The sequence below is a fragment of the Cervus elaphus genome, chromosome 20, assembly GCF_910594005.1.
Source record: "Cervus elaphus chromosome 20, mCerEla1.1, whole genome shotgun sequence".
NCBI classification, from domain to species: domain Eukaryota; kingdom Metazoa; phylum Chordata; class Mammalia; order Artiodactyla; family Cervidae; genus Cervus; species Cervus elaphus.
In genome coordinates, this window is record NC_057834.1 from 112,167,922 (window position 1) to 112,178,109 (window position 10,188).

General features: G+C 53.2%; 1 protein-coding gene across 4 annotated transcripts in view; it reads right to left on the reverse strand.

Moving 5' to 3' along the window:
• Positions 1–8,557, reverse strand: part of ACOT11 (acyl-CoA thioesterase 11) — a 46,835-nt gene extending 38,278 nt beyond the window's left edge. The window contains exon 1 of one of the 4 annotated variants that reach the window (XM_043877162.1): positions 8,301–8,557. In XM_043877162.1, coding sequence (XP_043733097.1) covers positions 8,301–8,333 — 33 coding nt within the window. In that variant the 5' untranslated portion in view covers positions 8,334–8,557. Of the gene's footprint in view, positions 1–340; positions 1,122–8,300 lie in introns of those variants that run through there. The other 3 variants (XM_043877163.1, XM_043877161.1, XM_043877164.1) reach the window with 3 other exon arrangements.
• Positions 8,558–10,188: the final 1,631 nt, after the last annotated feature.

Sequence of the window (10,188 nt, forward strand, 5' to 3'; positions counted from 1 at the left end):
TGAGCACCCACGCATGCTGCTGAGTGGGGGCAGATTGCAGGGTGAGAGAAGCAGCAGGGAGACTCCTCCGTGGGCAACTGCAGTCCAAAGAGAGATGACGGACCAGGTGTACTTGGGAGGTGGAATCATCATGACTTGCTGATAGCTTCCATGTGTGAGAGGGACAGAACAGGAGGATGCAGGGAGGACATGACTGAGTGACTGAACAGCAAGGACAAAGCTGGTAAGAGAGGGGTCTCCATGTGCCAGAGAGCCACCTGTGTATAGCCCAGGGGCTGCCCCAAAATTGCTTTCCCAGAAGCTCAAAGACCACTGTTTAGAATCTATGGCTGATACTTACTGTGCACCTTCTGTGTGCCAGGCCTAGTCCTCGGAGGTCCTTTAATTCTCAAGTGCACCTTGAATCAGGAGTCCTTTTACCGTCGAGGAAAAGGAAACTCAGGGAATGTGGAAAGATCCACACAAAGACACATGACCAGTAAAAGGCAGAGCAGAGACCACTGGACATGGGTTCTTCTGAATCCAGAGCCTGGCAGGGGTGCTGCCCTGGGGGATGCCAGCCCTGGAGGGGGTTGGATCACTCAGCCCGCAGGACTTTTCTGACAGAGCCTGGCACTTGGGAGACCCTCCATAGGTTGCCTCCTGGCTCTCCTGCCTTCCAGGTGATGTGGAGAAAGCTAGAGAGGGAGTGGTCCCTGGCCAATCCATCCCCCCTGGGTTGTGGGAATCACCATTTCCCCCCACCATGGCCTCATCAGTGGGCCTACCGGGCTCAGAAGTCCCTCCCAGTCTCGCTGAGAATCAGTCGGAGGAGGAGTAAGACACACCTGCTCTTAGTCTGGCAGCCTGGATGCTCCACTTTTATCTTCCAAAGCCAGGGCAGGTGGGTGGGGACCAGTTACTCTCAGCCTCAGGGTGTGGGCGGAGGAAGCAGTGCTGTGCTGGCCCTCTCCCTTGACCCAGAGTTATTCATTCTTTGAGTCCCTTCCTTTCCCTGGGCCCATGTGTCCCACATACCCCACCGCTCTCAAAGCCTGTAGGCAGGCCATCCAGCCTCTATGCATCATGGAGCTACCCTCCATGACACAAAGCAAGCTCAAATGACAGGGACCTGTCCTATTACCTCCAAGTCCACGTGTTACTGATGAGAACACTGAGGCTGGGAAAAGGTAGCCACTAGCCGCTAGAACCAGCCAGAGCCTTCTGACTCCAGACCACCATCCCTCCCACAGCTCCGAGGGGCAGTATCACCAGAGAAGGAGAGGAGATGGATCTCTCCACAGCCCCTCCAAGAGATCAATTGGAAATTGAGACCCACCTGGTTTGGCTCAGCCCTGAAGTGTGCTATAAATCTGAGGCTGCTTTAGGAAGACTTGAAAGCCACTCCCCTTCCTGACCTCTGACCTAAATTCCAGGCCTGGGAGCAGGGCCACACCCCAGGGCGGATCAGAGCCAGTTTTAGAGATGGAGAGGCCAGGGTTCACATCCCGAAGGATGGGCCTCCAGGGGCCACATCAAGGGTGCTGCCAGCCAGTCTGCTGACTTTGCACTTTTGAACAACCAGACCAGGTAAAACACATACAGTCACTTTCTAAACTGTAAAGTGAGCGTACATATGAGGAGATAAACTCCTTGAGAATAGGAAGCAGGTCCCATGTCTCTCTAGAGTCCCAGGGCCTCCCTATAATTTTTTCCCCCAACTCTATTGAGACACAGTTGACAAATAAAAGTTGTACACATTCAGGTTGCAAAACGCAATGTTTGGATGTATGTATATATTGTGGAATGACCATCACAATCAAGCTAATCAAGACATCCATCACATCAGTTTCCCTTTCTGGGGTGAGGAGCAAGGACATTTATGATCCACATTCTTAGCAAATTTCCAGTACATAAGACATTATTATTATTAACTACAGTCACCATGCTGTACTTCAGGTCTCCAGAACTTATTCATCTTACAGCTGAAAGTTTGTACCCTCTGACCAACATTTTCCCTCCCACCCTCCCCCCCCGCCGACACCACTCTACTATACCTTTTTTTTTTTTTTTGGCTGCATGGTGAAGCATACAGGATCTTAGTTCCCTGACCAGGGATCAAACCCACAGCCCCTGCAGTGGAAGCTCAGAGTCTTAACTACTGGACCACCAAGGAAGTCATCTACTATACTTTTTTGAGCACCTACCATGTTCCAGGAATTTATATACCTTATATAATGGCTTTGTATCCACAAGCCATTTAATGCTAGAGATGGTGAAGGACAAGGAGGCCTGGCGTGCTGTAGTCCTTGGGGTCGCAAAGAGCTGCACAAGACTGACCGGCTGAACAACAACACCACCTGAATTAAGTGAGGGCCAACACTCCCTCTTGCACAGACGAGGGAACTGAAGCCAGGCCACCTGAGGCCACTCCGCTCTGGGTGGTGGAGCTGGGACTTTGCTTTTCTCACTAACAGAGCTCTTTCTACTCATGCACTAGGCTTCCTCTCCAGAAGAGAGGCTTAACACTTAATGTCTACTCACATTAATTACTATTAATTACTGTCTGATTTGCTGAGAGCAGATTATTACTACCAGAGAAGGCCCAGGCAGGATACATATTATATAGGCAAGGGGGCCAGGGAGGGAGGGACTCAAGGGGTCAGTGCCAAATGCTCTCCCTATTCCTTTGGAAAGACTTTTTCCCACATCTTATAAACCTCCGCCTGGACCATGCTTTCTAACCTGGAAAAGTTTTCAAAGCTGAGCTACCCCATCATCCTCTGCAGGGAGACCGCCTGTCCCATAGGCTGTGAGAGACAGGGCGCTTCCCTGTGTCACAGCCCAGCCACACCGTGGTGTCATCGTAGGTTTGAACCTCAGTCTTTCTATCAGTTAGAGGGCACCCGAGGACAGGTCCAGTCTGACTCAGCCCTGTGTCCCCCAAATGCTGGACTCTGGTCCTTTCCATCACTGCCCGATGCCACCTCCTACCCACAAGGAGGCTGTTTCTGGGAACACCAGGAACATGCAGGCCCGCAGCCAGGGAGCTGGCAGAGGACCCAGCCAGCAGCACCATCTGTCCCTGGAGCCACAGGACACAAGGCAGAGGTCTCAGTCCCTTGGCTCAGCCAGGTCAGCCCGGGACAAGGAGAAGAGCCACAACACCAGGGCCCCTGCCCAGCTGCAGCTCAGCATCAGACAAGACTTCGAATTCTCTAACACACTCATAGTGACTCGGCGCCAGAGCTTTGGTTTTCTCAGCTGTAAAGCTAGATGAAAACCAGCAGCCTTGCAGAGCTGTTGGGAAGTTTAACTAAGCCTGACACTCAGTAGGTATTCAACAGAAGGCAGCATGTACCATATCACCCAACCCACTGACCCTGTCATTGACCCACTAAGGAAACTGAAGTCCAGAGGAGACAGAAAGAAAAGAACCAATATTTACTATAGTCAATTATGTGCCAATTTCTACACTCCTCCAATGCCTTTAATCTTGCCAGCAATCTAACAAGATCTGCAGGAACAGACCTGCTTCACGGGAAGAGGCCTACAAAGATGACGTGAGTGAGCATCTCAAAGGCAGTTAGCACTTAGCACTGTCCAGCTTGGCCCCAGGCTCCTGGACCAGACACAGGGCAGAGGTGCAGCCTCTCCAGGTCATGGTGTGTATGAGGTTAAAGCAGGAGGTCAGCTCTGGAGCTACATTGTCGGTGTGTGAAGGTAGGCAGAGGAGGTTGGCATGGGTGAGTCTGGGTGTGAGAGTGAGGCTACTTACTGAGTGGCCAAGTCAAAGGCTGGGAAAGGGGTCCCACTTAGCAGGTAGGGGTTCTGAGTCTCCTGCCAGTGATACCAGCCCTGCACATCCCCTTACTTCTCTGTGCCTTGCCTGCATCAGGGTGCTGATCCCACGGTCCACCTCCCAATTGTGAGCGGTCGGGGTGGATGGGAAGCAGTGGGGACCTTCACAGCACTGGCCATTCAGAGGAGAGGAACTCCTTTGATGTGTCTCCCTGGGCTGAGCTCAGCGTGCAGGGACTACACACCTTGGCACCAAGCCTGGGGTCTAGAGAGCCCCAAGGAGCACACAGCCTGGTGGACAGGGCAACAGGACTCACAGCACTCCAAACCCCAAACCCTGCTCACGGGGCCCAGGCCCCCAGCCTGCAGCTCATCGTAGCCTTGTCTCAGACCCTTCCAGCTGCTCTGCCCTCTCTCACTCCACTCCCAGCCACGCCAGCCTCCCTTCAGCAGCTTGCCAAGCTCCCCCCACCTTGGAGCCTGCAAATGAACGCTATTCCTTCTGCCTGGACCGCTCTCCCGCCAACTCCTCCATGCCTCAGCAGTCACCTGGTCAGAGAACTCTCTTCTGACCTCTCTCATTATTCTCTAACAGTTCTCTGTTCCCCAGAAAACCTGAGTTTAATCTTGGCAGCACACTTACTAGCTGTGTGACCTTGGGCAAGTTACTTAACCTCTCTGTCTCAGTTTCATCTTTAATATGGGCACAGCACCACAATCTACTTCACAGAATTATTATATGAAATATACAACTAATGCAAGCTTGTCACCTAGCTCGCATTTGTGACATTTATTATTACTATTCACAGCTCTTATCACAGATTTTCATTGAATATTTCTTTGACTACCTTTTCACTGTGTCTCCCTCATTAGCTGTCAGCTCACAACAGCCTGGGTTCATCACAGAATACTCAACCCTGACACAGGCTAATTGCTATAGAGGAAACACCCAAGGCAAACACAACATCCCAAGGAAACACCATTAATCCTGGGAGCAGCAGGATGGAGATTTGAAGGGGAATGACAGCTGAGCCGGGTTTTGAAGGATGAAGACGAGTCCTCCAAGCAGACTGAGAACACCAAGGCTATGCACCCATGGCTGAGGCTGAGGTCCAAATGTGGCTCTCAAATAGGCTGAAGCTAAGTGTCCGCGTTTCATCTCCTCTGGGAAGACTTCTGGGAACCCTTCAGCCCGCTCTGAGCCGTCACGGCCGCCCATTTGTTCACAAGTTTTTGTGTTCCTGCTACATGAAATGAACATTATTTTATGTCTAGGGTTTCCTCTTCCCCCACCACTCAGTGGGGTAGTTGAGGAAGCCAGGCCCCTGCTTTGCACTGTCAGGACCAATCTCAAAGTGGGGCACAAACCCTTCGCAAACATCCAGACCCCCAGAATGTCAAGGCTGATGGAGACCTCAGAGAACAACCAGAACAGGGGAGCACCTGGCTTAAGGTTAAACGTAAACAATGGGTTGAAGATGAGATGTTAATCCAGAGGTGGCCAAATACTGTGTCCTAAACCTCCCCACACTTTGAACTAGACCCCAGTTGAGGCTGGGGGTGGGGGTGGGAAGCGGTTCCAACAGCTGTCCTCAGGTTCAAGGTGAAGCAGGGGGTTACCACGGGGGGTCGGAAGCAGCAGGCAGGTCTGTGGGCTCGTGAACACATGCACAGATGCCCACAGCTGTATCTGGTCTCCCACCACCCTGTCAGCAGCACCACCAGGGGCAGGGCTCCTCTGGGGGAACTGGGACAAACAACCCCATCCTCATCCCCAGGGTAAGTGAAGTCCTGGGCCCCGGGGGGAATTGCCTAGACAGGGCTAGAACCCAGGTTCAATAGAGGTTCACAGCCTCCCACAGAGTGCCCGCAGGTGCCTGCCAGCCCAGGAGGGCGGGACTCAGTACCCAGTACAGACTGGCCGCTTGCATGGGGAAGAAGGGTCTCCACTGAGAGAAACAGGACAAGCGACCCTTTCAGCACCACCATAAGGGCATCAGTGCTCCTCCAGCCTTGTCCCCCCAGGCTGGCAGCAGACTTGCAACCTCACTCACTCACTCACTCACTCACACGTGCCGAGTGCTCACTGGGTACCCAGTAACAGGTGAGAGCCAGGACCGACTCCAACATGGTCACTGTTGGCAGTGCCATGTGATACTGACAAGGGCCCTGAAACCCTGTGAAGCAGAGCTTGTGGGTTATCTGAGGGCTCCGTTTAACCCAGTTCTCTTTGTCCCCAGGGAAGAGTGTGGTGGGGTTTTTTAGTTTGCTTGCTTTTCATTGAAAACCGCTCTGGTAACAAACTCAGAAAATGATCTCCTCCTGTATTCCGGGAGAACTTGGAGAACTCAGGAGGAAACAAGGGGAGTCCAAGGAGATCTGCCATTCAGGCAGCAATCCAAAGGTGGTGATCAAGGGCACAGTGTTCTCAGCCAGGATGAGGTCACCCATGTCACCCTGCGAGCCCAACTTCCATGCCCCACCCCCACCTCTACTCCCAGACTCAGGGTGCCGGCGGGGGCAAATGTGGGGAAGCAGAATGCCAGCTTGGCTCTGAGTTGGGACACGTGGGTGGGAATCCCATTCTGGGATTTCATCGCGCCTAGCTTTAAGTTCTCTAAGAGCTCAAACTCTAGAGCCAGACTGCCCAAGTTCAAATCTCCGCTCTGCCACTTTCTTCCAGTGTGATACTGGGCAAGTCTTCAACCTCTCTGAGCCTCAGTTTCCTCATGGGGGACGTGAGATGATAACTGCACCTATCTCACAAAGAACTGCAGGAGTTATAAACACAAAGCATCTGATATGGTGCCAGCATGCTCAGCCGTAAAGGATTTGCTACTACTGCCATCTCTGTAATAAACACACCTTGCTCCTCCCCTGCCTTCTCCCCAGTTACTGATGAGGATCAATGGGAAAAGAGTCATGAAGAGTTAACGACAACAGGGCACAAGAGAAGACACAGACAGCCCTATCCACCTGCAAGAGGCTCTCTGCCCTGCACTCAGCGATGGGACCAAGAGGCCCTGATGCTCAGATCCCATCCTTGGTCTCACTGAGACGCTGCCTGTGCCCACTGGTTCACTAAGCCTTCCCTCAGGCCGGGCCATGCCCATCCCAGTGCTGGGCACACCAAGAGCAGCCTCGGGTGGTGGGAGAGATGGACATGCAAATTCAACACACAATCCCGGGTGGGAAAGAGCTAGCACAGGGGCTTGTCATGTCAAGAGAAATCTGGGAAAGCTTTCCAGAAGAAGCAGCATCTGAGCAGAGATCCGAGGGCTCAGAAGAAACTTATCATGGAGACAAGTTCGCAGGAAGCTGGTGGGGAGTCTGGCAGTGGCGGGGTGGGGGCCACTTAGCAGAGAGCACTCTAGCAGAGGAGGGAACAAGAGTGGTGCGCTGAGGCAGTGGCAAGCTGTTTGGTATGGTTGCCATACTAAATGCAGAGGCGTGGGGAAGGGGGAATGAGGAGGGAAAGCGGGCAGAGGCAGATGACCGAGATCCTTTTGTATCAGGTAAGGAATGTGAGCTTGATACCGAAGGCAGCCTTCTGAACAGGTGAGGAATAATTACATTTACCTTTTAGAAGCATCTCTGTAGTGGAGGGTGAGTAGGAGGGGGTGAACCTGTGACCGGGAAGCAAGGAAGGAAAGGTGCTGGGCCAGTTGAGGATCATGAGTGGGCTGAGTGGTGGTCGTGCAGATAGAGGAAGGGAGTGGAGAATGGAGATGTGGAGAGTGGAGATGTCTTCATTTACCCCTTTTTTAAGGCTTTCCCCCGAAATGTCTTCAGAGGACACTCACTCTACGCCCGGCATAGCACGTCTGCCAGTCTGTCCTGAACCTTTTTCCATTTACCAGATAAAAGGCCCCCACCAGGGACCGCTGAGCACTTGGGTCTGTCTGGTGCCTCAGCATCCAATCTCAGCTCCAAAGTCCCTGTTAAGAGGTTCAGGGAAACGTTCTCTGCAAGGTTGCCTTGCAGAACACCTTCCCAACAGCCCTCACTTGGTCCTGCACATGCTCTCCCAAAGAGGTCATTGTCCCCAAGAACCCTTTGGTTTCAGTCAGCCATACTCACTCACCCACACGCACACCCCTAGCCTGTAACTTCTAGCAGCTCCGAGCACTTCAAGCCCTGCACCCTGAGAGTTAAACACCACAGAACCACAGAGCTCAGTCATCCGGCAGAAACCAGCACGGAACTCTGTGGGGAGGCACACACACCCCCAGAATAGAATCCCAGATGCAAAGAACTTGCAGAAGATGATTCTACTCAACCTGGCTACTCGGCCTAATGGCCCCTGGGGCTCGTTTGGTGATTGTTGCTTATAATGAACCAGCCCAGGAGTTCTGAAATTTCTCCTTGCAGAGAGAGCTAGAAAATGGCCCGTGGAAAGGGAGAGAGAAGATGTAGGACTTCTAACTTCAAATGGAAACTTCAGTTCTCTTTGGGGATCCCCAGACTCCAGTCCCCTCCCTTCTGCCTCCAAGCCTCCCTCCCCCGCCCACCCTCCATACCCTTCGCAGGTGATTTCCGACAGTCTGGATCATTGCTGTGGAGGCCCGCTAGCTGGTCGCACCCTCCTTGGAGAGACACTGGTCAGAGAGACTCTGACAGCCGGCTCCAACTCCGAACGAACGAACGCAGCGGATCGCCTCGCCTCCCACTCCTCCTCTCCCTCCGCGCTCTGGCCCTCCTGAACCAACCCTTATCACTGAGCCTGGGCCCTTTCTCAGACTGCCCCCCTCCCCTAGAGCCCCGCACAGAGGCTCCTGTGCCCGCCCGCTCAGCGCAGAGGAAGGAAAGAGGCTGCCAGCTGGGCCACAGCCATGTCAGGGGCCCTGTGCCCGCCCACTGGGCACCCAGCCGGACGCTCACTACAACCCAGCCACCGCCAAACTTGGTCACCCCCACTCCTAGCCCCTGACGTCCTCCCCACAGGGTCTCTGGCTGTGGGATCACTCCCGGTCCCAGCCAGGAAGACTGACAGAACGGGCACCAGGTTTCCATCCGTCCACTAAGGGTCAGGCCAGAAGGTGGCAGGAGGCCAGGGAGCTGCCAGCAGCCTCCCAGAGAGATACCAGATCCACCTGCTAGGACTCTTCACCCTTGGGGTGCCGCCTCACACTCCGGCCTGCCAGCATCAAGCAGCTGCTGGCCGGGGACAGGGCACACCCCCTCACTTCCTTAAAATAGGCAGTGTGACTTTTCTAAAAGTGACACCTACCAAATTCCACCCACAGGCACCATAGAGTTCAGCCCCCGGGCACCCACCCCAGCCCCTCTGTAGCCACTGCTGACTAAAAGACCACCAGGATCTTCTCTTCTCCCTCTCACTTCTGCAAGAGACATGGTGAGGCAGACTTGACACACACGGGATTTCTCAGGACAGGCCAACAGAATCAAGTGCTTGGAGCTTAGGGAAAGAAGGAGGGGAGCGGAAGGCAGGCAGGGGAGCTGGGGTGGACCAGTGCATGGTGCACAACAAGGAGCGCCTCGAAGCCACCTAGCCCCACTGTGTGCTGGGCCTCACCATGTCCTCATTTCAACCCCCACACGGTCACTTGGGGAGGGTAGGTCAGGTGTCCCAGGTGTCCCAGCTATTGAGTGCAGAGCTGTACTGGAACAGAGGTCAGTCTGATTCTGCCTCTGCCCCTCATCACCTCTAGTTCACTTACCACGTGCCTAATGTCTCCCCCTGGGCCTAAGACAACTGGGCTGTGGCCTGTTTTCTTTTTTTTTCCACTAATGTGCTGTGTGACTCTGGGCAAGTTACCGGCTTTCTCTGGGCCCTCTTATTCTAGGAGTCAAGGACTCTAATGTCCATCACTATGAGCTCAGGCCTTCCCTTCAAAGAGTTTATGTCTGTCAGTAGGCTTCAGTGTCAACAAATGAAAAATTAAAGTCAAGCCTTAAAAATGGCAAGATGGGGACTTCCCTGATGGTCCAGTGGCTAAGACTGAGCTTAATGCAGGGAACCTGGGTTCCATCCCTGGTCAGGAAACTAGATCCCACATACTGAGACTAAGATCAGGGGTAGCCAAACAAATAAATAATTTTTTTTTTTAATGGCAAGATGGTCTAAGGATGGCACTGAGGGTTGGGGTAACCTGGGAGGCTTCGTGGAGGAGGTAGCGCTAGAGCTGGACTGGAGACGGAATCAGCTGAGAAGAGGGATGATGTGGGAGGACTAAAGGGAACAGGACAGGATGCAGTCATAGGCAGTAACGATCCTCATCTTGTAGGAAAAAGCTGGAAATCTATCATCGAGGACCCTGAATGCCAGAAAACAGGGTTCAGGCATCGAGGAGCCTCTGAGTTGAAGTTTCTGCTCAACATGATAAAAAGCCATGTGAGGTGAAGAAGACAGGTGTCACGAGAACATTCTGGACAGGTAAGAACAAC